The 24,630-nt window shown below is 40.1% G+C and overlaps 1 protein-coding gene across 1 annotated transcript in view; it reads right to left on the reverse strand.

Annotated features, from left to right (window-relative positions):
- The window catches only part of ARMC3 (armadillo repeat containing 3), a 95,379-nt gene that overhangs the window by 17,132 nt on the left and 53,617 nt on the right, over nucleotides 1–24,630 (reverse strand). Inside the window, exons 11-16 of the mRNA XM_032623209.1 lie at nucleotides 11,739–11,988; nucleotides 7,540–7,676; nucleotides 6,588–6,756; nucleotides 4,089–4,186; nucleotides 3,289–3,390; nucleotides 2,779–2,895 (exon numbers count right to left, since the gene is read on the reverse strand). Of these exons, the coding sequence (XP_032479100.1) occupies nucleotides 2,779–2,895; nucleotides 3,289–3,390; nucleotides 4,089–4,186; nucleotides 6,588–6,756; nucleotides 7,540–7,676; nucleotides 11,739–11,988 (873 nt within the window). The remainder of the gene's footprint in view (nucleotides 1–2,778; nucleotides 2,896–3,288; nucleotides 3,391–4,088; nucleotides 4,187–6,587; nucleotides 6,757–7,539; nucleotides 7,677–11,738; nucleotides 11,989–24,630) is intronic.

A 24,630-nucleotide genomic window follows, 5' to 3' on the forward strand; every position in this document is an offset into this window, starting at 1 on the left:
TCATGTGCAATCAACTTAAATATTTATGAAAACTAGTCTCAATAAAAAATATGGTATAGATAGAACTTGTAATTCCTTTCACGAATGGGTATAGTAAGTGTTTATTGTAAGGAGAATGGTATTTACAAGGAAAAGCTTTAGAGAGCATTACACATGTTGGTTTCTGTGAAGGCTAGGGAAGTATCAAGAAGGTGTCTGGATAAACAAAATATAAATTAATCACCTCTCCTTTGAGTGCTATGCCATAAAAGAAAGTGCAATTAGAACCTTCGAAAACAGAAATAAGATGGTGGCTGGTCACCTAATGAGAGCCTGTTGCTCAATGATTTTAATTTACATGGTATATGGTAATAATATTCATCAGGAAAAAGAAGTCCACACTTTCACTTTCCTTGTCTGGTACCTCATACACAGCTGACTGACTTGTCTCCCATCTCTCCTCTCCCTTTCAAAAATTCAGCTGCTTTGTGGTTCTAGATGTCTCATTATTCTTTGTCAGTATTGCTCAGTATATTTTTGGTCAACATTAAACATTCTCTGTGACATTTTCAGATGAGTAGAGTTAAAATATTTTACTCTATGTCCAGGGGTCTCTAACAGCCACAAGACAAGAAAGGTTGACCAAAAGATAAACAACAGGACAACGAGATCATGACCAATCTATCCCCCAGTGGACCAAGGGCTGAGAAGGGGAAAGAGCCTGGACACACTGATCACTTAAATAAGCCAGGTGGATTCTTCCCCAGGAAGCTGAGGAGTTCAGGAGACCACATGGAGACGCCTGCCTTGGAGCCAGCCTTGTCCTGTCAAGCATGTGAAGATAAGATGGTCTCCCCCACAAATACAAGAGACGCAGATTGTACTTGATTATTGTTGGGCTTTAGAACTGAAAGACTGCCTTGGAATTGGGCCCAGATTTGGTCCCATGGCAAGTCAAAGTCACATATAAACTACAGTTATGGGTGAGGCAGCAACCAAAAGAAAGTCAAGGAAGGTAACAAAGCAATTGTAAACAGACACTGTGCAGGTGGAGAGAGAAAAAGAGAGAGGGAGAGAGACAAGCAGACTAACGGTTTATCTACTTTACTCCCAGCTCCTGTCGTGCGCTGGATTCTGGGGATTCTTCTGCATCCCTGCAAGGCTGGAGTGGGTTTGGGCTCCCTGCAACTGTTTCATCCAATAGTGCTAACATTTGTTGAATGTTTACTCTGGGCCAGGCCCTGCTCTAAGCCCTTTTCATTCATTAACTTATTTAATCTTCTCAAGACACTGTGAGGAACAGACTACAGGTTTTTTGTTTGTTTGTTTTTTTGTGGTACACGGGCCTCTCACTGTTGCGGCCTCTCCTGTTGTGGAGCACAGGCTCCGGACGCGCAGGCTCAGCGGCCATGGCTCATGGGCCCAGCCGCTCCACCGCATGTGGGATCTTCCCGGACCAGGGCACGAACCCGTGTCCCCTGCATCGGCAGGCGGACTCTCAACCACTGCGCCACCAGGGAAGCCCCAAACTACAGTTTTGTTTTGTTTTGCATTTTACTGATAAGTGAACTCAGCCAAAGAGAAGGTAACCTATTTGCTCAAGAGACACAGTTTTTAAGTGTGGATCTTGTTGAAACGAACCTTTTCCTGCAAAAAGTTGAGATTTCTATTCTCTTGAATAAACACAAATGCCTTATGTATGCCAGCCAAGCACTGTGCTAAATGCTGGCGATGAAAAGAGAAATTATTCGAGTCCAAACATGTTCTTGTCCTCAAGGCACTCTCAGTCCAGGGGAGGAGAAACAAGAGAAGCCAAGTGAGGAGAGGAAGGGAAGGGAAGAGGTGAGGAGGGGCAGGAGGGCAGAGAGGATGAGGGATGATCAGAAGCAGAGATCAGAACAGTGAGCAACAGAGACTGACAGGAGAAAATAAAGTCAGAAATAGAACATACACAGTTCCGAGGTCTGCGGAGGAGGGCAGACCACTCCTTAGGAGACCTTAGGAGACAGTCTCGGTTTAGAAGGTAGATGCTCAATTATATACATGTGTGCCAAATAGCCTCCAGCAAGGAGGGCTTAAGTCAACAATAATTGACAGGTCATGGAGTGGGGCAGGAGGTCTGAGTGGTTTTTTGAAGAATCCAGGAAAGTGCTGACAAGAGAAAGAATATGTTTAAAAATATGTAAACATGTAGACAGTGTTTTAAAATATGCCAGGCCTAAAAAGCGTGGAACCACATAATAATGGTTCCAGCCAAATTCAGAATGTGGTCCCGTTTCCCTTTCCTCTTCTCATTGCTTCCTGAAGGGTCAGGGGTTTCCGTGGGGGAGATGGGGAGGGGACGTGGAAGCAAGAGGCATGGGCGAGGGAGGCTTACAGTGCAGCCAGCGCTGCTCATCAGCTGCCGAGGCAGCCACGGGGTGGGGGTGGGGGGCAGAAAAGTTCATTTTAAGTTGATTCCTACACATGGTTGGACTTTTAAAGGGCTGACTGGAGACTGCTGTTTCCGTTGTTGTCTCTGCATTAAAGTGACTGTAGGACTTTACAGTGAGCAGAGTACCCTGAGTTCTCACCCAGAGGCAGGAGAAGAAATTCCCTCTGGGTAAGTTTTAACTCTTAACAACAAGAGACACAAATAAAAGTAATTTTAATTATACTTCATGAGTCCTGTTTAGTCCTACATCTGATTCCATAAGAAGAGCTTCCTAGTTAAAAGCCACCCCTCCCTTTCACCAACTCTGTGGGTAATTAAAACTTGACAGGATTACAGTTAGGAGAAGAATACAGTAAGGTTTCTACCTGGATCCTTTCTCTTTAGTGGCACTTTTGCTAAGAGCAGTATTGCGTCCCGAAGTAGGTTCTGATTTCTCTTCGGTGGGAGATCCAAATCCAGCACTAAAATGATAACTATTTTCTCTTGTCATTTGAAAAACACCACAACCAATTTCAATCATACAGAAAATAGCAATGCACTACATTTGCAAGGCATTTTATAATTTATAAGGCATTTTCACTTCCATTGTATGTTTTGATCCCAGTCTCCGAGAAGAAGCAGGGCTCCAGGCATTATTCCATCTACAGATAAGGACGCTAAGCCTGATCATGGACACTGAGTCAGCGGCTCAAGATCTCACTCTGGGTTCACAGAAGACAGAATGTCAAACCAGGTTTCCTGGCTTTCATCCTGAAATTGTGTGACTGTGAGAAGACTAAAATTTAAGTTGCCAAAACCTAAAATCTGAATTTCTTTTTTACTCCCAAATTAAGGGAGAGAATTATTTGAGTGTAGACAAAACATCATTTTCTTACTTGGTCTTGTCTTTACTTGCTCTTCTTAAAGAAGATGAAGAAGAAATACTTCGTCCATAACCAACGTCTGATGACTTATCTTCTGTAGATGGAGTTGGAGAACTAAAATTTTACATATTTGAAATTATGTACAAATTAAAATAATTTGTCAATATTGACTTTGTCCTACAAAATAGATTTTTTTCTGAAAAATCATATTTAGAGCTGACTTTTAACAGTGACACATTATTTTAAAAGCAAAAAGGAGAGTTTAAAATAAGATAAAATGAATATTATAAACCTTTTCATGAGCTATAACTAGAAATAGTTTTATAAAATGTGTCACATAAAATGTATTATATAGATATATAGGAATACAAGACCATTTTAATGGCTGTTGAAGCTTTCATTTTTAGCTCTACTATTTTCTCCTTATTTTATTAAAAATATTGGGCAGCAGTGGTATTCCTGGATTTAGTTCTGGAGATTTGTAAACATAATTCATCTTGGTTTGCTCCTATCTGTTTATACTTTCTTCAGTTACTTCATGTTGCCGGAAGGGTAAGAAGCCCTGATTGCAGAAATACCCATGGAATTGACTGGTAACATGGAATCAAAGGAAAAACCACAGTGGTGACTATTCTGTGTTCTTTACTATGTCAGGCTATGAGTTTATGGGCCAGTGTTTACTTTCATGGTGCTGCTAGATACAGGAAGTAAGAAAAGATACCATACTGGGAACCTTTATGTATTCACATGATGATGGACAAACAAAAAAAATTATTTGCTTCCCTTCATTCCTCCTCCCCGCAAAGACTCACGCATCAGATTTACTGTTAACTAAGAGTATAGCACGTTGGTCACTTGGTTCTTGTAAGCAGAGATCCTTCAAAGGCAAAAGTTTGGTGCCAGGATTTATCTGTAGATAATTTAAGAATTGAAAAGTAATATCTGCATGCATTATATATATTTTTAATGAATACTGGTTCTTAACTGTTTGAGGTATCTAATTTCACACACACACACTTAAAAATAGGAAACTGAAGCTTGTGGATATCTTTGGGCAAGATACACCCTCCAATTCCCCCTACCCCCCCCAGTCTCTGTAACTTGATACTCAACTGTTTCATACCATAATTATCAGCTTGGCCCTGGAAGTATTTGAGTTTGAAAATCTATCCATATACATGAGGAAGAGCTTATCATCTGTAAGAGTAACTAATTACTAAACAGATCACTAAAAATGTTGTGAGGATAACTAACAACAAGCTAGACAAAGCCCTATACTAGCAATTTTATCAGCTGGGTGAAGAGGGTTAGACCAGATCACCCTGTGAGGTCTTTTTCCAATCAAGTAATAGATCCTTCTCTCATCCAAGATACTTTTCATGGTTCTTTTAAAGTAAGACAGAGCGTGTCATTCTTCTGCCCAGAACCCTGACGTGTTTTCCCACTTCATTCAGAGTAAAGGCCCAAATCCTTCCAATGGTCTACAAGACTTCCATGAGCTGCTTGCTCTTACCTGCTCTGATTTGGTCTGTTATTCCACCCTTAGTTGACTCAGTTCTAGTTACACCGACTTTGCTGTTCCTTGAGTGTGCCAACCACTCACGGTTTCTGCACTAGCTCTTTCCTCCATCTGGAAAGCTCCTTCCCCACTATCCCCAAGGCTAAGAAGTCCTTCACCTCCTTCAAATTTTTTGCTCAGATATTACCCTTTTAGTGGGGCTACCTGACCACATCAACTCCAGTGTCCTAAGCCCCTTTATCCTCCTCCCCACCCACTGCAGCGCTTATCATTTCTATCACATGATAGAATGTATTGGTGAGATTTATTTATTGTCTGTTTCCTCTCACTGGTACCATGGGAGTAGAGATCTTTGTCTCTTTTGTTCACTGACACATTTAAAGCCTGAAGTATTAGAAACTTAATATTTAGAGTGAATCAGCGAGTTCTCCTTCATAAGGACATTGTCTCATTACTTTTTTTAAAAAAAAAAACTCATGAACAAATATATTTTGTCACAGTTTTATCTGTTCCATGGCAACAGATAAGTGCTCTGGTAAGTGCCCTCTGGTGGTTTTTCTGCTCTTTTCCTCATTTTTCTTAAATCATCTTTATGCTAATAATGTGGCACCTGTTCTTTTAAAATTACTCATCATTGAACGAGAGCAGTAATTTCTCGGTGGTTTGTGTGTATCAGTTATGGAGGGTATGGTGGTGGCAGTGGCTGGCAGAAGCAGAAGGGAGAGAAAAAGTTTTAGGCTAGCAGTTTTGGTTATTCAACATGTCTCTAATTCTGTTACCACGATACAGTGTTTCCTGCAAATACAGCTTAGCTGTGATTCTTTTATGGCCCTGTCTCCTCTGCTTCTTTGAACCAAATTTGTCCAAGAGGGTTTCTGCTACCAGCCCTGCTCACCCTGGTTCCTGAGGTCCTGCCCACCCACCCCCTTGCGAACCAAGCATATACCTTTTGTATGTCTGAGTTCTCCATCCCCTCGGAAAGTATAGACTTTTGATGGTGCTTTCTGAGATCTGCTACCACTCTTGTCCCTCTCTGTGCTTTTTTTCCCTTTTCCATTCTTCCTCCTGTGTAACTTCTGCCTGATCCCAGGGACTTTTAAATATTTTTGAAGTCTGTAGATCATACCAATTTCCTACTTCTGCCTAAAATGGGATTTGTAGGTTTTTTAAAAATTTCCCTATTCTCCTTATTGCTTTTGGTTTCCAGAAGTAGAACATGCTGATTTAGACAGTAATGTCAAAAAGCCCTCAAGACTCTAATGTTAAAAAAAAAAAAAAAAGACTCTAATGTTTAGCTTCCCATTTCTCTTAACATTAACACTGAATTACACTGTATTGTTTTAAAATCACAAACGCAGCTAAGTAAAATAATATTCTTCTACATTACATTTTAAAATTCAGTATTACAAAAAAAAATTCAGTATTACAATTTGGTTAATTTCAATTAGATTATAATTAATAGAATAAAAACTTATACTTCTGTAATTGACATTATCATTAACACTGAGCCCTAGAAGTAATATAAAAGCCGATTGCTTTATATCTTCTCTGAAACTTGAGACTAGCAGCAGCAAACTAATTTAAGTTCAGGTCATCAGATTCTAGTTAAAACTGTACACAAATGCAAAATCTTATAGCCAGACAAAGTTTAAGGATGAAGTTCTGATTCCCAAGTTTCTGCCTATAAAAATATAAATTATGTTAGGCGGTTATAAAATTGCAACGTAATGGCATCACGATGCAAGAAGAACTGATCACACATACTAAAATACAAATTAGTGCTACCACTTACCCGACCATAATCATAGACTCCATCAGTAATTATGTTACTTGATGACAAATAGCCAGTCTGGCTGTATTTCAGAGACAGGTGGTGGTTGAGCAATTTGTTATGAGCTGCCTCACTGAATTTATTTTTTCGACTTACTGATAGATTAATTTCTTCAAGGATATCTAAAGCCCTGTCAATAAAAGTAAAAAAGACATTATTTGCCTTATATAAACAATCCAATAGTAAGTTCCCATTCATACACCTCACTAAGATCCTGAATGAAGGATTGAGATGGAAAGGTTTATGAAGACAAATCAGCCCTTTTTGAGAACATACATGCCATGTGGAAACTCATAATCAAACAGTTGAAAAGGACACTTTAGGAAGAAAAAGTTCTTCATTTAAAGCAAAATTAGTATCGGACTCCAATTTTTTCAGCTAACCAGGTGACATATACGAAGAACAAAAATGGCTAGAAACAGGGTAAATCTGTCTGTGGAACCTTGAAACCCTCTTGGCTGAGTTGCTAAAGGCAGCTGACTCACAGGCTGTTGGGAAGGGAACCGACGTGGTGAGGTTGGTTAAAGGCGTCATTGTGGTGGAGTGGTTTGTGGGGGAGAAAACAAAGGTGGCACTCATGGCTTGCCTGTTTTAATTTAGCCTTGAAAGCTGAGCGACAAATAAGATTGTGTTTAGCAAAGCAGAGGAAGGTGAAAGAGGCGTTTATCAGAATGAAAAAGTGGAAAAGGAAACATTGAAGATGATTTTGTGGAGGTGGCGGGGGAGATCTCTCAGGGGAGGAACGGGGAGGATCCCGCTTCTGCAGGCGGTCCCTTCAGAGGGACTGTGACCCGCAGAGCTTCTGAACGCCCTGCGGCCTGAGAGTAGGCGTGGAGACTCTGCTCGACCTTCCTCGGGCCTGAAGACTGTGTGTCCTTCATCTGAGCCAGACCCTCCAGACCGCTCCACTCACCCAAGCCTGCACAACTCAGCGGCCGTGGGCTCATCGCTGGCACAGACCATTATGGCCCAGCTGGCGTGCCGTCGTACCTCGTCGTTCTTGGAATGCAGGAGCTTTACCAGTGGCTCCAGCCCACCTGAATTTCTCAACTAGAAATGGAAGCCAAAATTTTACACATTAAGAGTACAGAACATAAACATTCATGCTTTAAAAAAAAAATCTCATTTTTTGACTGTTGAAAGGGTTTTGACTATGTAAAAACATTTTAGGATGTGTCCATGTTTAGATTTATTAAATTCAGGGGGAAAGAATCAATTGCAAAAACCTTACAGACAGGAGCGTGGTGTTCTGTTCAAAGTTAAGAAGAGGCTGCAGTAAAGTTACTGAGGGAGGTCATTGTGAGTTTACATGGGGTGGGTGCAGGGCAAAGAGCCTGTCCTCTTCCCTCTACAAGCGGGATGTCCCACGTTCATTCACTCTGCTGCTCACCACTGCGTGTCCATCTGGCCTGTGGAGGACAGAATCACGGGCCCCTAAAGATGCCCTTGTCCCTGGGAGGGATTTGGTAGATGTGGTTAAGGATCTGGGGATAGGGAGATGGTCCTGGATTGTCAGGTTGGCCCAACTTAATTACAGGGGTCCTTACAAGAGGGAGATAAGAGTGTGAGAAGTAGAGAAAGGAGACTTGTAGAAACAGAGATTGCAGTAATCTGCTTTGAAGACAGAGGAAGGGGCCACAGCCAAGGAATGCAGGTGGACAGTAAAAGCTAGAAAGGACCCGGAAACAGATTTCCCCCTCAAGTCTCCAGAAGGATCACAGCTCTGTTGATATCCTGGCTTTAACCCGCAAGACCCATTTTCAGACTTCTGACCTCCCAAACCATGAGATAATAGATTTTTATTGCTTTAAGCCACTAAGTTGTGGTCATTTGTTTCAGCAGCAATAGGAAACGGACACAGTCTCCAAAGCTAGGCAGAAGTAACCAATGCAGGCTAGTGCCACCTGTGTCACTGGACAGTGCCATGACGTCAGCAGTGTGGACGAAGCAATGCTGAAGCAGTTCACCAGAAGGAGATCCATTTTGTTATCACTCATATTGCTTCAAGGAGTGAAAAAGAGAAGAAAAAGAACAAGAAGAGAATCGGGGAGAACTACATTAATTACACTATTAAAAGAAGTCACACATGTATAAAATTGTTCCAATCAGGGGAAAAAAAAAGAAGATTCAACAGAGCTCTTGTCTCACTGTTTGAAATGTAATACAGTATTATCTGAGCCCGGAGGACTAAAAAGAATATTCTACAGGTCTCTCTGTGTAGTATCTGAAGACAGGAGCCCTTGTGAGATACGATCCACTTCCAATCATGTTCTTCTCAAACACAGGGAGTCTAACAGGGATTACACATTAGCACACGTAACCTGGGCAAGCTTTGAAAAGTTTACTTGAAGCATCTGATGCTTAGCAAGCCAAATTTCTGAACATCTTTATATCTGAGTATAAGATAGCAATCTGACTCCACGTGTTCTTTCGGCAAATATCTAATTCATTTATTAATTTCACCACTCATTCCTCCATTCATGCATTCACTCATTCATTCAACAACTGTTTATTAAGCATATACTGTGTGCCAGGTATAGATCAATGACATGGACGCAGGGAAGGAAAACCTCAGTTCCCTTCCCTAAAGCCTCAGGGAGCTTATGGTCTTTCATACAAAAACTAGTGCAAAACTGAGTTCAAGGGAAGCATGCATAGGGGGTGGTGTGAGCACAGAGCAGGACGTTGGAGTCCGCGTTTGAAGACTAAAGAAAGCCGTCATGGAGGACAGGATGGCTGAGCTGGGTGTTGAAGGAGAAACAGGCACTTATCAGGTGAACAAAGATGAGACTAGCTTTCCAAGCAGGGAAATCAAGGAGGTATAAATAAGAGAATTTTAGAATTCAAATCGTATGGTGTTTCTGGAGTGTAGAGTTACACCTGGGAAGCGAGTTCAGGCTTAGGCAGGTAGGGGTGGATCATTGCGAGCCCTTGCATAGCACTCTAAGCAGCTCAGCTGTTCCCATGGGGCAGTGGCACACCCCTGGGGACTTGCAATGATGTGATGAGGGTCATAAATTTGAAAGATCAGTCTGGAGGCAGTTTGAGGAATAGGAGGTGGCAGGGGTAGGGAGGGCCGTAGAGTCAGTTGCAATATTCCAGGAAACGGATGGACTGCTCAGTGAGCCGCATGGAGGAATGACCAACTAACACAGTGTTGTTTATCACTGTGTTGCTGCTGCCTACTGCAGCGCCTGGCACATGGTAGCTGGTAAAAAAAAATATTTGGTGAGTATCTTACTACCTTAATGGATGAATACAAATGAACTGAGTCAACGGGAACAAAGAAGGGGATAGAAAAAATATCTAAGAGAGAGAAGAGATTTGTTAGTTGTCTGAGCAGACAGCACAGTGTGAGGACGGGGGCTCTGGACGCAGAAAGGTGTGTTCGCAGTCCCTGATTTCCCGACCCGTCAACTCTGCTTTCAGCACATTATTTCTTTAAGCCTCATTTTCCTCCTCTATAAAATAGGGATTGCAAATGTACCTATTTCTTTTCTTTTTGTAAAATTGAAGTATAGCTGGTTTACATGCTACATAGATTACATATAGTTGGTTTATTATATTAGTTTCAGGTGTACAACATAGTGATTCAATATTTTTATAGATTATACTCCCTTTAAAGTTATTACAAAATAATGGCTATATTTCCCTGTGCTGTGCAGTATGTCCTTATTGCTTGTTTGTTTTATGCCTAGTAGTTTGTACCTCTTACTCCCCTGCCCCTGTCTTGCCCCTCCCTTCTTCCCTCTCCCTGGTAACCACTGGTTTGTTCTCTATATCTGTGAGTCTGTTTGCTTTGTTATATTCATTGGTTTGTTTTATTTTTAAAATTCCGCATGTAAATGATAACAGAGTATTCGTCTTTCTGTGTCTGACTTATTTCACTAAGCATAATAACTGCTAGGTTCAACCACATTGTTGCAAATGGCAGAATTTCATTCTGTTTCTGGCTGAGTAGTATTCCATTGTGTATAAACACCACATCTTCTTTATCCATTCATCCATCAATGGGCATTTAGGTTGCTTCCATGTCTTGGCTATTGTGACTAATGCTGCTGTGTACGTTGAGATGCATGTATCTTTTCGAAGTAGTGACAAACATACCTATTTCAAGTGAGGCTTAAATGCATGTTAAGTGCTTAGCACACTGGCTGTGCATAATAAGTGCTCCATATTGTTATTTTTACTGGGGCGAGAGGAACAGAGTCCTAGGCTGTTTGAATGAGTGCCACACGACACGCAAACAGGAAAAAAGCAAGAGAAAAAGGTACATTTGTAGGTTTATATCAAGTCTTTATGAAATGGGCCAAACGCACTTTTATATGATGGACTTGTAAAAACTACAATTCCATGTTTAAAATTTTTGAAATACAAGAGAAATGGAAGAGTGTGAGTAACCCATATTTATAATTTCAAGCATCATAGCAAAAGGCACACCTGAGTGTCCCCCACTCAGCTTAAGAAATGGTGCATTTCAATGACCTTGAACCCCCGTGTGCTCCTCTTCAAACACATCCACCCCCTTGATCCCCCAAGAGGCAACCGGTTTCTTAAATTTGGGGTCAATAATTTTCTCACTTTTCTTTATAGTTTTATATGTATGTGCTTAAACAACATATTGCTTTGCTTTGCATATTTTGGAACATTATATAAATAGAATTCACACATCTGTTTTCTTCTGAACTTGACTTTGCTCAGCATTACGCTGGTTGAGATTCTTCTCTGTTGATGTCTGTAGCTACAGTTCATCCATTTTCACTGATGCAAGATTCTGTTTTATGAATATACCACAAATTTACGTATCCATTCTCTTAACAGCTGGACAGTTGGTTTGTTTCCAGCTGTTGAGATGTTATAAACAATGCTTCCTGGTGCACAGAGACAAGAGAGTGTCTTAGGTATATACCTAGTTTTATACCTAGAATTGCCACATTATAGGGTACGCTCACCTTCTTTGCTGGGTGATGCTAATTTGTTTTCCAATGTGTTGCACCAATTTTGAGGGACTTAAATGATGGGTAGATTCAAATACTTGAAAATGTTTCAAATTAATGCACCAGTAGGTACGGACCAGAAGAAAGAGAAAAGGAAAGTGATGCAAATGCTCACCTCTGTCCGGGCCTCGACATCACACGCAGTTGCAGCAACGGTGAGAGCGGCTTTGCTCTGCACGACAGTGTTGGCAGAGTGCAGCGGGCTGAGCAGGGCGTGCATGACGTCATGGCTCTGGATGCTCAGACGCAGAGACTCCTGCATGGCCATGTTCGTCAGCACCGTGGCGGCGTTGGCTATGGCTCCATCTCGTTTGCTGGACAGGGCGTTGATTAACGCATCGATACCATCACCTTCGGCAGCAGCGCTGGGTCAATGAAGGAGAAATGAATGCCGTTCACCCCTGTTCAGGAAATGATGTTTGGAGCATACAACTAAGCTTATAAAACAAACGAGTGCCTAAAGACAATTTCAGAAAGAAATTAATTTATCTGGGCGATGAACCCGGAATTGAGGCTCTGGGGATTTAAATGGAGTCTGGGGGGTTATAAATGAATATAAATAATCCTTTCCCTACGTCTGCAGCTTTGGGTTATAGGAAAATGCATGACTGCTTCTTAGAAACCCTACTACAGCTATTCATCTTTTAACTCAGTGATACTTACAAGACCAGGAAATTCTATTCAAAGAAAGTCTATTAAAATATTCCTAACCAGTAAGAAAACAAAGGTTTAAATGGGAGGAATGCGTGAGCATGGGAATTAAAAAATTTTCAGCTCATCTTCCCTCTTTTTAAGTGAGGCTGTTAACTGTAGGCAGACGTTAACACGTTTGAAGGCAGCAAATCATTTTGGGGGTGGATGTTGCTTTTACAAATTACATATCAATATCAAAGTCATGATATTGACAAGAATAATTTTAGTAATGTAGGCATATTCAGTTGTTAAATTTCCTATTTCTAGTATAAAAACGTTTTCCCACAATTAGAAATCCTAAACCTTTTAAAAACACTATACTTTCTATAGTCCTTGCTTTGTAATCACTCAAAAAGCTCATAAAATTTTTTTAAAAAGGTCATTTTAAAGAGTGGAAGTTGATTTAATTATGTTCTTTAATGTTTGGAATTGCTTCAAATAAGAGATGTTTCAAGCAGTAAGATATATAGAGCATCCTGGTTTTAAAGGAAAAACCCCAAATTATGTTAAAAATCCATCTAAATCATCATAGAAATAGAGTTAATCAAGACAATAAAAATACACTTGAGTCTTCAATAATACGAACATCTTTTTCCAGTTTATATTTGCCACTTTTAAAAAAATTTAGGATCACAGTAGTAACCAACACTGAAAAAAAGAAGTGAGGCTATGTAGTTTAGCCCATCACTCTGTATTCTTATGAGTTCAGTTTGGTTCTGTCACTTGAATTTTCTGGTTGTGAAGGAGAACTGACAGTTCTCCTGAATTTTCTGGTTGTGAATTTTCTGGTTGTGAAGGAGAACTGACAGTGTCAAGAACAGAAGGTATCACAATTATTCATCAGAGAGCAAAATACACACACAACCTCAATAAGGAGACTGCTAGCTTTAGGTGAAAGGAAGCTGTGAATCAGGCACAAACCAGCTCTGAAGGAGACTGAACAGCAGCCACTGGGCAGGAACGGAATGGCTAGAGGCAACATCACTGGAGAATGAAGGGCTCCTTGGTGTTGACCTTGAACGCACCTCCTACCCCCGGTTTATATAAATCCATCCAGAAAACACACCCTACTGATTGATACCAAGTTAAAGTCAGCACTCAGTTCCATGTTTCCCCTCCTCCAGTTCCTGGTGTCTGTTTAACCCTCTGTGGCATCTCCTAGTCTTTCTCTGGGGTGGCGTCCCTTAAAACTAAAATTTGGTTAGATGACATGTGACCAAAATTTGGGAGGAAGCCCAAGAAAAATATTGAGAGGAAGGAAGGCCCTGCATCTCACTATGGCAGCCTGAGGAACAGCATTTAATTTCCTTTCCTAGAGGATAAAATAAACACTCTTAAGATAATCTCACATTTATGTCTCTCTCCTATTATTAACTGACATGGTGGTCATTTGATTTTATGAATAAGGGAAAATTTGAAGGCTCTAATATATTAGTTCACCAGGAACTTCTCATACTCAACACTGAATTTAAAAAAATGCCAAGAAGAATTTTTAATTATGCATATATTCTAATTAATTAACGTAAGCTTAAACCTTCTCAAAGAAAATTGTTTCCTTTGAATTATTTTTCATGCACTTGATGCAATCAGTTCCTTAAATCAAATACTCTGTGTTTTTTAAATCATTATAAACACACCTTGGCTAAAATGCACGATTCCTTTGTCACTTAGTGGTTTTTATCTTTGACAATGTTCATTTTTTAACACATCTTGGAGAGTAAAGAAAGAGCACACAATGGAGGTATTTCAACGGCATCCATGATAGAAGCCAGAAATGCTTTAGGTAAATGCATACTAGTAAATTCTGAAAGGCTTTATCTTTTGTGTGTATCAGGGAGTTTAGGGAAAATTTAAGTAAGTATGCAGGATCATACTCCATAGTTTTAGTTTCTCTAGTTTATGTAAAAACGAACAAACAAACCTGGGTCATGGAGACACAGGGATTTTCATCAAGTGTGTCTCTGCTGTCAGCTTTTCTGCTTGGATTTTGCTTCTCCCTTTCTCCTGTATGAAGGCATGTCTGGCCCTGGTTCATTTATACTCTACCTTCTGCTTTTTCTTTGCTCTTTATGGAGGCAGTAAAGGGAAGTACATAAAAACCTAGCTGTTTAAAAAAACCAAAGATTCTAGTACACAGTGGAATATAGCTTTTACTAAATTGAACATAACTGCCAGCACCAAAAGACAAATCATACAGGCACAGCTGGGAGAGCAACGTATATTGTATGTGCATAGCTGCCCATAATTTGCTACATGCAGCTCTAAGTGCAAAAAGCATAATTGAGATTAACTTATGATATGAAAAATCAAGCTGTTAGTCTTACTTAAAAAAAAAAACTAATTTCAGTCATAGAAATAGAGTGCAAAATTTGTACTTTTTTTAAAAAAAAGAATTGCATTAATTTTGTGCTTTCAAACCTAAGACATTCTGTCTTATTTTTCCCCAAGTCTAACATATACACAAGCTAAAGCCTATCCTATTTTTTTTTCCCTATCCTATTTTTAAGACACATTTTAGTCTCCTAGATGGTAGAGCATTATCCAAATGAATAGGACAGAAGTCAGACTGCTTTGTTACAAAATCCAGAATTACAGGGCCGTATATCATCACAGCAATCTGAAACTATTTCCTGATATTTACTATCATTAGTCTGCATCCGGCTGGAGTTTAATCAATTAGGAGTTTAATCAATTAAGAGTTTAAAATGTACATTGAAACAGAAATTAACCAAACTACAAACCAAATATGGGAATGTATAAAAACATCTGTTTATGTCATTTGACATATGTAAATAGAAGTGAAGTTCGACATGTCATGTGTATCCAATCTATTACCAAGTCCTGACTATTTCTCTCCTCCATATTTCTCAGAACGCTTCCTTTTCTCCATCTCCATCTCTCCCACTGAATCCAATTCAACATCCTGTATCTTGTGGATTGATATAAGTACTCTCCTAACAGGTTTCCCCTCATCCCCTCCAATCCTTTCTCCATCTTACAGCTTAAGTGATTTTTAAAAAATAATTTTATTTCTCCCCTACTTAAAACTTCCACGGTTTGCCATTGTTCAGGATAAAGCCCCAAATTTCTTACGTGGCCTCTGAGGCCAAGCATGAGCTGGCCCCACCTCCCTCACCAGCCCGTGCACCCCGCCACCTCTTCCTGTTGTCGTGTCTTAGGCCTTTCTGGCAACCTGCCATACGCCAGGCTCCGTCTCACCTCGGCGTGTGCCCACGCTCTGGTCTCACTCCCAGCCGTCCCTTCCCCCGGATAATTCCCATTCATCTTGCCAAGTTTGGCACAAATGTCTCTTCCTCAAGGAAGCATTTCTTGACCCCCAAAACTAGGTTAGGTCTCTTTTTCACATGTCCTCAGAGCATTCGTTTGCTAAACGTATATATACATTTCCTTTTGTTTTAAAAAATGAGGTTTGGGCACAAGTGTTCACAGTCAGAGAAGAGTCACAATCTCGAAATATTATTTTACGGCGCCTGTTACGGAAAGGAATTCAGCACATAGTTTTTCATATTAAGTCCCCAAGCCCCACAGTTACAGCATGGGCACTAAGAGCACTAAGGAAAAGCTCAATTGCACAAGTAGCGGCTATTATGCTTCCCGGAAAGTACACTGCTATTTCATGTCTGTGTGCCTTTGCACTCGTGCTTCCTTTGCCCCCAGATCCCTCCCGAACCTCTACCTGAGGACCCCGCAAGGCCAGCTCACTCACCGCTTCCTGGGTGAGGTTACCCACGTCCATCACTGCCCCTCCTTATTAATCACCCCCTCCTCTGCCATGTCTACGCCTGGTGCCTACTTCTTAGGCAGCATGTGAGTCTTTTTATATCCCCAGTGCCGAGAAGATCGATGTATTTTAATTGACTTGAATCAACTCAAGGGGAGTGATGAAAACCTCTGCTGGCGTCCAGAAGCGGAGAGGGAAAAGTACTTAGCTCAGTGTGAAGTTTGCAAGAAGGGGTGGGATCCAACAATATGGGGATCTCCGCTTGTATCACTTATAGCTGTTCTTAAAAGCAGTTGATTTCCTCCTCACGCCTAGGCTTCTCGGATTATATAGTGAAGTCATTTTCTTTTTAACTATTTTATTTATTTATTTATTTATTTATTTGGCTGCATTGGGTCTTCATTGCTGTGCACGGGATTTCTCTAGTTGCAGCGAACAGGGGTTACTCTTCATTGCGGTGCGTGGGTTTCTCATTGTGGTGGCTTCTCTTGTTGCGGAGCACGGACTCTAGGCGCGCGGGCTTCAGTAGTTGTGGTGCACGGGCTTAGTTGCTCCGTGGCATGTGGGATCTTCCCAGGCCAGGGCTGGAACCCGTGTCTCCTGCATTGGCAGGCGGATTCTTAACCACTGCGCCACCAAGGAAGTCCCCCCACGAAGTCATTTTTATATGAAGTTTAATAGATGAAATCTTGCACTTTAAACAATGTCTTTGTGATCCGTCCCTCTCATGTATCAAGGGATGTGGATATTCTTTCTCTGCAAACACAGTTTGTTTGGGTTGTGTCATCAGAGGACACGATTTGGTACCTCTCAGATTTTGATCCTTGCTGCTGTTTGGAGACTTACATTTAACTCATCTGCAAAGGCTGGTTACATGAATCAAGGGTGACCTTGGGCCGCATAGAAAATCTGTTTAACAGAGCCCATATACAGGGGGATATGTGGAACCCGCTGGAACAGATGGTAATATTGGCAATCAGAACCTTGTTTGTTAACAGTGATTACAACCATTCCCACCAGCACGGCTTTTCATATGTCTCCATGAGGTTTGTCACACCAAGGAAGACATATTGGTGGCAGACACGCTGCAAGTGGTGAAGAGAGGTGCATATGCAGCAGTGACTCAGTGTTGGCGAGTTTAATTGCAGGCTCCCAGCGAGTCTATACAGGTGCGAGGGGGGTGGGGTGCTGGCCGTTATGATAAGCAGATCTCCTGGTTATCACAGCCGGATCTGGAATGCTGTGAACAGGATTCCTGACTCTCATCCCAGCCAGTTTTTCAAAGGTAATGACCCGAGAAGTCGAGAGTGTTAAATTGATCAGTTTCTGAGTCCCAAAGAACCATCACCCCGCAGCAGCCCCACAGTTGCAGAAGACTAATATATGTGCCCCCCAACTCTGGCTGAACCCCAGGATTGACAAAAGTATCCAAGAGTATTGTCTCCTTTGAAAAAAGTATTATTTAAAGATGCCTTATCCATAGTAAGGGAGAGAATCACAATTAGCTGCAGGCAAAAAGCTTAAAATGAAGAGTGTAAAGTAACACTATTATTAAAGTGAAACCCAGACATAGAAACGGATGTGGGAAGTTTTGCATCCTATAGCAAAATAAGAAAAAAATGCAAAAAAAAAAATTTAAAAGTATGTGAAACCAAATTGTTTCCATCATATCAATGTGTCCTAGCAGGTATGATTTGGGAACTTCCAGAACATGCTTTTATGCTACAGTTGCTGTGACATCATGATTTTTCAAGAGAAAACTGCTAATTGCAAAGAGATGAGCACACGCCAACCCAGCACCTCCACAGAGAGCATGCGGGCTTTTGTTACCAATTACGAGGCAGTCAGTCAAGGTGCAGGGAAATCAAATGTAATTTTCTTACAAGTGACGTGGAATCCTTACTGACCTATCTGTTCAGTCACGATACTTCACTTCCATACATGCCACCTTCTGTTTCAAAACGCTGGAATGCCTGCCAATAATTAACTAGCTGCCATCAGGAAAGAACAACTGTCTCCATTTTACATGGCTGACTTGTCTCCTGATAAAATAGGAATAATGGTCAAGGTGTTAGAACATTCATAATAAATGGCTTCTGCAGTTACCAAATGTTTCTGTTTAGCCTGGAAAGCAGTCTATTTACATAACTGGATATGACAAGGGCCACAATCCCAAAGTAATTAGAGATACCACGTTGTTGATTTTCTTAACTGAAAAAAATAAGGACGCTGAAATCTCTAGTGTGATGGCACATAAAACCCCCTGGCCCTTGCCAGGACTACCCTCATCTCATCAGCTCTAATGTCAGAGAGACAGTCATTGACGAGCTGTGTCATTCCTGTGACCCCTTTCACAACGCTGGTGTCATGCATGTCCCTCTCTATGACTTCGTGCTGTTTTATTTCATCTATACTGTTATCACTTCTGAAATTACCTTAAAATTACTCATGTGTTGTCTGTCTCCCTGTCCAAACTGTAGACTTCATGAAAGCAGTTTCATGGAACCATTGTCATGATCCCTACAGCCTAGAGCAGTACCTGGCACATAAAGAACACCCAAGTAACTGTGAAATAGTTACAAAAGAAACCGAAATTCACAGATAATAACTTCCTTAGCCTCTGGGATAAAATGACAAAAGTGGTAAAGAGTGACCCCATCTAGTTCCTAGTGAAAGGTATGTTCCAGGCTCCCTGTGATCCTGGGTCAAGGGTAATCGCTTAGACACACAAAATATAATAGATAATCCAGATTCACTTTTTTTAGAGTTAAGAAAGATAATATTTAGTGAGAGTAAGACTTGCTCAGGAAGCAAGTCAGTCAACAGACACAGAATTAAACCATGATGATCTGACTATCTTTTTTACAATTATCAGTCTCTTAAGCTTTAAAAAGTACTGTATTTTCTAGAAAAAAAAGAACCAGAATCTATTTGGTTCACTTCATCATTCCTCAGGGAATGAGAAATAAGGGAGACCATTTTGATGTATAGCATAGTGGGAAATTCTTACTAACCATTGGATACATTTTTTCCTCTTTCTCATTCTCTTATAAAGAGAATATAAGGAAGAGGAGGAAGAGAAGGGAAAACAGGGAAAGGAACCTGGAAGAAAGGAGGAAGGAAGGAAAGGAGGGGATCGAAATTCAATTCTCCAAAGGTGCCTGCAGTCTGGAAGAATCCAAAAAGACCAGGAAGGCAAAGGGAAACATTTGGTTGGAAGATTTGGAGAAGTTCAAAGTCGCAGAGATAGTGAGCAAGAGGCAGAGAGAGAGAAGAGTCACGAGCTCCCTCTGGATATACATAGCTGACTGCCTCGGTGTGAAGTGTGCATCCCACCTCTGTGAACTTGAGCAAAGACAGTGCCTATATTTCCTCATCTGCAGAATGGATGTGATGATAATATTCCCTACCTCACAGGACTGCTTCAAGGATTTAGTGATACATTCCGTTTGGAGTACTTAGCCCAACGCCTGGCCACACAGGCCAGGTATCATCACCATCATCATCACTGTCATCATCATCACCTTCACCATCACTATCAACATCATCATCACCATCATCCACGCATACTCAGTGAGCCACAGGGGCAGAGATTTTCCTATATCCTGTCTCCCATTTCTTGGATCATGGGAAAATAGGATCCTATATCCAAATTTGCATGTGTGTATGAAATTTTCATTTTCAGACAACTTTTCAGCTAGACGGTCAAATCTCCAACCCCTGCAGGGCTAGAGCAGAAGCAGTTTCCTCAAGCATCCCACCCAAGTCTCTTTGTTTAGGCAACAAATGAGTAATAAAGGCCATTTTCAGAGGGAAGAAAAATCAAGGAAAAGGATTAATATTGAAAAGTCAAAGACGAGTAAAAGTGGAATTTATGTAGGTTTTAAGCACTGCTTCAAATTTTAAGAGAAAAATCACACAATATAAAGGTATCCAAACTGTTTGATAATTTCCTCTTAAAATCAGTAACAGTGGAAATTAAACCTGAAGGATGTAGCAGCAAATTTAAAATATGCAAATGTTAGTCTCTGCTCTCTAGGTAATAAAAGCAGCATAGATAAGTTTCTAAATGAACATTTCATGGGATTCACCTAGCCTTACAAAACTTGTACCCGACAAAATTCATACTGTTTGTGAAGGTCGACTAGGCTGACACAAAATGGGGGTATGGAATCAACTTGTTTTTATTGCAAAATCCAGCTTTTCATTCTGTATATTCCTTCAAATCAGAGGCATCTATCAACAAACAGCAGAGAAGAATCTAGGCACTGAAGTGGGGTAGAAATGGAAAGTATCCACTCAGTAAACCTGGATGGAAATAAGGCAAGAATAATACTTAAATTTACCATGAAGATGCTTCCCATCTATTTTATCTATTAACTCAGAAGGCTTTTAAAATAGTGAAGAACACTTTAAATAAAGTTCTTTGAGGTATCATACTGAATACAAAAGTTTGAAACATCCTTACTACAAAACTGAACTTTCTAAAAGGAAACTAACTCAAGTTTTCTTGCAGGATTCTCATATTGTGAGCATTCTAATTCAAAGGAGGTAGCATCTGACAACAAAGTGATATGTCAGAATTTTAAAACAAAATAATCTTTTCTGTTATATAAAGTCAAGAGCAAAAATTCAACTCTAGAGTAAGTACCTAACAACAAGATTAATTTATGTCAGTTAAGTGTATTATATTTATCCTATATGGTTACATAGTACAGTCGATATTCAGTCACCAGGACAATTAATGTGTCAAAATATTCTGAAATGACTTCACCTTAAAAAGAGACGAAGACAAGCATCTATTAACACATAGTTAGCAGTAGAATACTATCTCTTTAAAAGCACCACAATGGTATGCTTTCCAGATCACAATCTTTCAGTAATGTTTTAAAATATTATTTTAGACACATTGAAGAGTATTTCAAATTAAATTAGTGTGCCTTTTCACTAAAATACAGAACAAACCTTCTATTACCTTTTTTGCCCCTCCCCCAACTTCTTCCTAAACTGCCACTAGGGGTCAGTATGAAGACACAGTTCCTCCACTGTTAGAAGGAATATGGAACTCTGAAAACATTTTCCCTGTGAAAAACCCTAACAAAGACAATAACCGCAGAACTTTAGCATTATCAAGTCCAACCCATACACCACGTCTGTAACATGAGTTTTCATTTTTCCCGAGACTGCATTTTAATGTTGTAAATCACAGTGGATTATTTCTGTGGTCAATGTTTCTTTGATAAAACTAAAGTACTGTAAGCGACAAGATCACTTATTCTAAGTGAATCTGTGCATATTGGCCAAGAAGTATGATCTAGAACGGATGTTAAAGTTTATTCTCAAATGGTGATGGTACACATCTCTAGCCATCTGGGAGGTATGTATCCCATCTCTTCCTGTAGAGGAATGGAGATGTGGAAGTGAATCTTGTGATGTTTTGCCAGCTTTGAGAGGTGGTTTTTTCCCTCCTTCAAAATGACCATCATCATTCACTGCACTACAGCCTCAAGTACACAAGAAAATATAGGCAATTTTAAGGAACAGCACTAGTCTATACTTAAGTCTACAGAATAAAAGGAATTAAAATATTTGTAAAAATAAATATACATGTATACTAACTTCCACTAACTCTATTTAATGGGGTGGGAATTTAAAAAAGCTTTGAAAAGTGCTTTGTATGCACACTAGAGAGATTTAACATTCCAAGAAGTCACTCAAGGTCAGGCCCTTCCCTAACAATACTGAATGGATAGGGAGTTGGGTCACTGTGAATAAATGAAGTGCTGTCTTTTCTTGAAGTTCTGTATGTGGAATATCTTTCAAAAATTTTCTCTACACATTACATGGCTTTCTTAGGCATAGTACCCCATGAATAATTCTACTAGGTATTAAAATTATTCACTAATTGCTTTATTTCTATGTTAGTGAAGAGAAATATTAATACTGATAATACAAAATGACACGTCATCCATGTAGAATGAGGACGCTGAAAAGTTCCCAAAGCACTCAAAATGCACATCCATATAATTTAGCAGCATTCTGTCTCTTTCTGGAGTCCCCTTGGGGCATAATCCTTACTCATCTCCCTCATTTCCTTTATTGTGGTCCTGACTGTAGGTTACATGATGGCAGGATGGTCCCCAGGGAAGAGTTCTTTGTCTCTGGTATTGTGGAAGCAAGCGGTGGCCCAGCAATCAATCAAAAAAAATTTTTTTTTAAGTAACCACTATATGTGCTGCCATTTAAAACTTCCTTGAGTCACTGCTGTTGTGGGAAGTCAAGAAGGGGTATTAAAAACAAAAAGTAAGGGCTTCCCTGGTGGCGCAGTGGTTGGGAGTCCGCCTGCCGATGCAGGGGACACGGGTTCGTGCCCCAGTCCGGGAGGATCCGACATGCCGCGGAGCGGCTGGGCCTGTGAGCCATGGCCGCTGAGCCTGCGCGTCCAGAGCCTGTGCTCCGCAGCGGGAGAGGCCGCAACAGTGAGAGGCCCGAGTACCGCAAAAAAAATAAGAAAGAGGAGATAACAAGGTCTCTCAGATTTAAGGAAATTGCCCAGTTCTTTATGGAGAGAACATGAAGTAAGTATGAAGAATCAGAGTTAGTTAGTATGATCCATGTGTAGACAACAGAGACCTGATTACTTTCTATATCAAAATCACAGTTTTGACTTCTCTAAAGGTATTAAAATAATTGTATTGTAAATAATTATTTATTGAATGAAAGATTTAAAAAACTTTATATAGTGCTTTACAATTTCCCAAAGTTTCACACACGTGACTTCATATAAACCCATGATAACCCTTTTTTCTCCACCCCTATATTGCCCACGCCCACAAGTGGTAACCACTAGTTTGTTCTCTTTATCTGTGAGTCTGCTTTTTTTTCTTAATATTTTTTGTATTTAAAAAAATTTTTAAATTTTACTTATTTTTTTATACAGCAGGTTCTTATTAGTCATCAATTTTATACACATCAGTGGATACATGTCAATCCCAGTCGCCCAGTTCAGCACACCACCATCCCCACCCCGCTGCGGCTCTCCCCCCTTGGTGTCCATACGTTTGTTCTCTACATCTGTGTCTCAACTTCTGCCCTGCAAACCGGTTCATCTGTACCATTTTTCTAGGTTCCACATACATGCGTTAATATACGATATTTGTTTTTCTGATTTACTTCACTCTGTATGACAGTCTCTAGATTCATCCACATCTCAATGAATGACTCAATTTCGTTCCTTTTTATGGCTAATATTCCATTGTATATATGTGCCACATCTTCTTTATCCATTTGTCTGTTGATGGGCATTGAGGTTGCTTCCATGACCTGGCTATTGTAAGTACTGCTGCAATGAGCATTGGGGTGCATGTGTCTTTCTGAATTATGGTTTTCTCTGGGTATATGACCAGTAGTGGGATTGCTGGATCATATGGTAATTCTATTTTTAGTTTTTTAAGGAACCTCCATACTGTTCTCCATAGTGGCTGTATCAATTTACATTCCCACCAACAGTGCAAGAGGGTTCCCTTTTCTCCACACCCTCTCCAGCATTTGTTGTTTGTAGATTTTCTGATGATGCCCATTTTAACTGGTGTGAGGTGATACCTCATTGTAGTTTTGATTTGCATTCCTCTAATAATTAGTGATGTGAGCAGCTTTTCATGTGCCTCTTGGCCATCTGCATGTCTTCTTTGGAGAAATGTCTATTTAGGTCTTCTGCCCATTTTTGGATTGGGTTGTTTGTTTCTTTAATACTGAGCTGCATGAGCTGTTTATATATTTTAGAGATTAATCCTTTCTCCATTGATTCGTTTGCAAATATTTTCTCCCATTCTGAGGGTTGTCTTTTCGTCTTGTTTATGGTTTCCTTTGCTGTGCAAAAGCTTTGAAGTTTCATTAGGTTCCATTTGTTTATTTTTGTTTTTATTTCCATTACTCTAGGAGGTTTATCAAAAAAGATCTTGCTGTGATTTATGTCAAAGGGTGTTCTCGCTATGTTTTCCTCTAAGAGTTTTATAGTATCCAGTCTTACATTTAGGTCTCAAATCCATTTTGAGTTTATTTTTGTATATGGTGTTAGGGAGTGTTCTAATTTCATTCTTTTACATGTAGCTGTCCAGTTTTGCCAGCACCACATATTGAAGACACTGTCTTTTCTCCATTGTATATCCTTGCCTCCTTTGTCATAGATTAGTTGACCATAGGTACGTGGGTTTATCTCTGGGCTTTCTGTCTTGTTCCATTGATCTATGTTTCTGTTTTTATGCCAGTACCATATTGTCTTGATTACTGTAGCTTTGTAGTGTAGTTTGAAGTCAGGGAGTCTGATTCCTCCAGCTCCGTTTTTTTCCCTCAAGACTGCTTTTGCTATTCAGGGTCTTTTGTGTCTCCATAAAATTTTAAGATTATTTGTTCTAGTTCCGTAAAAAATGCCATTAGTTATTTGATAGGGATTGCATTGAATCTGTAGATTGCTTTGGGTAGTATAGTCATTTTCACAATATTGATTCTTCCAATCCAAGAACATGGTATATCTCTCCATCTGTTGGTATCATCTTTAACTTCTTTCATCAGT

Source organism: Phocoena sinus, chromosome 2, assembly GCF_008692025.1.
Source record: "Phocoena sinus isolate mPhoSin1 chromosome 2, mPhoSin1.pri, whole genome shotgun sequence".
NCBI classification, from domain to species: Eukaryota; Metazoa; Chordata; class Mammalia; order Artiodactyla; family Phocoenidae; genus Phocoena; species Phocoena sinus.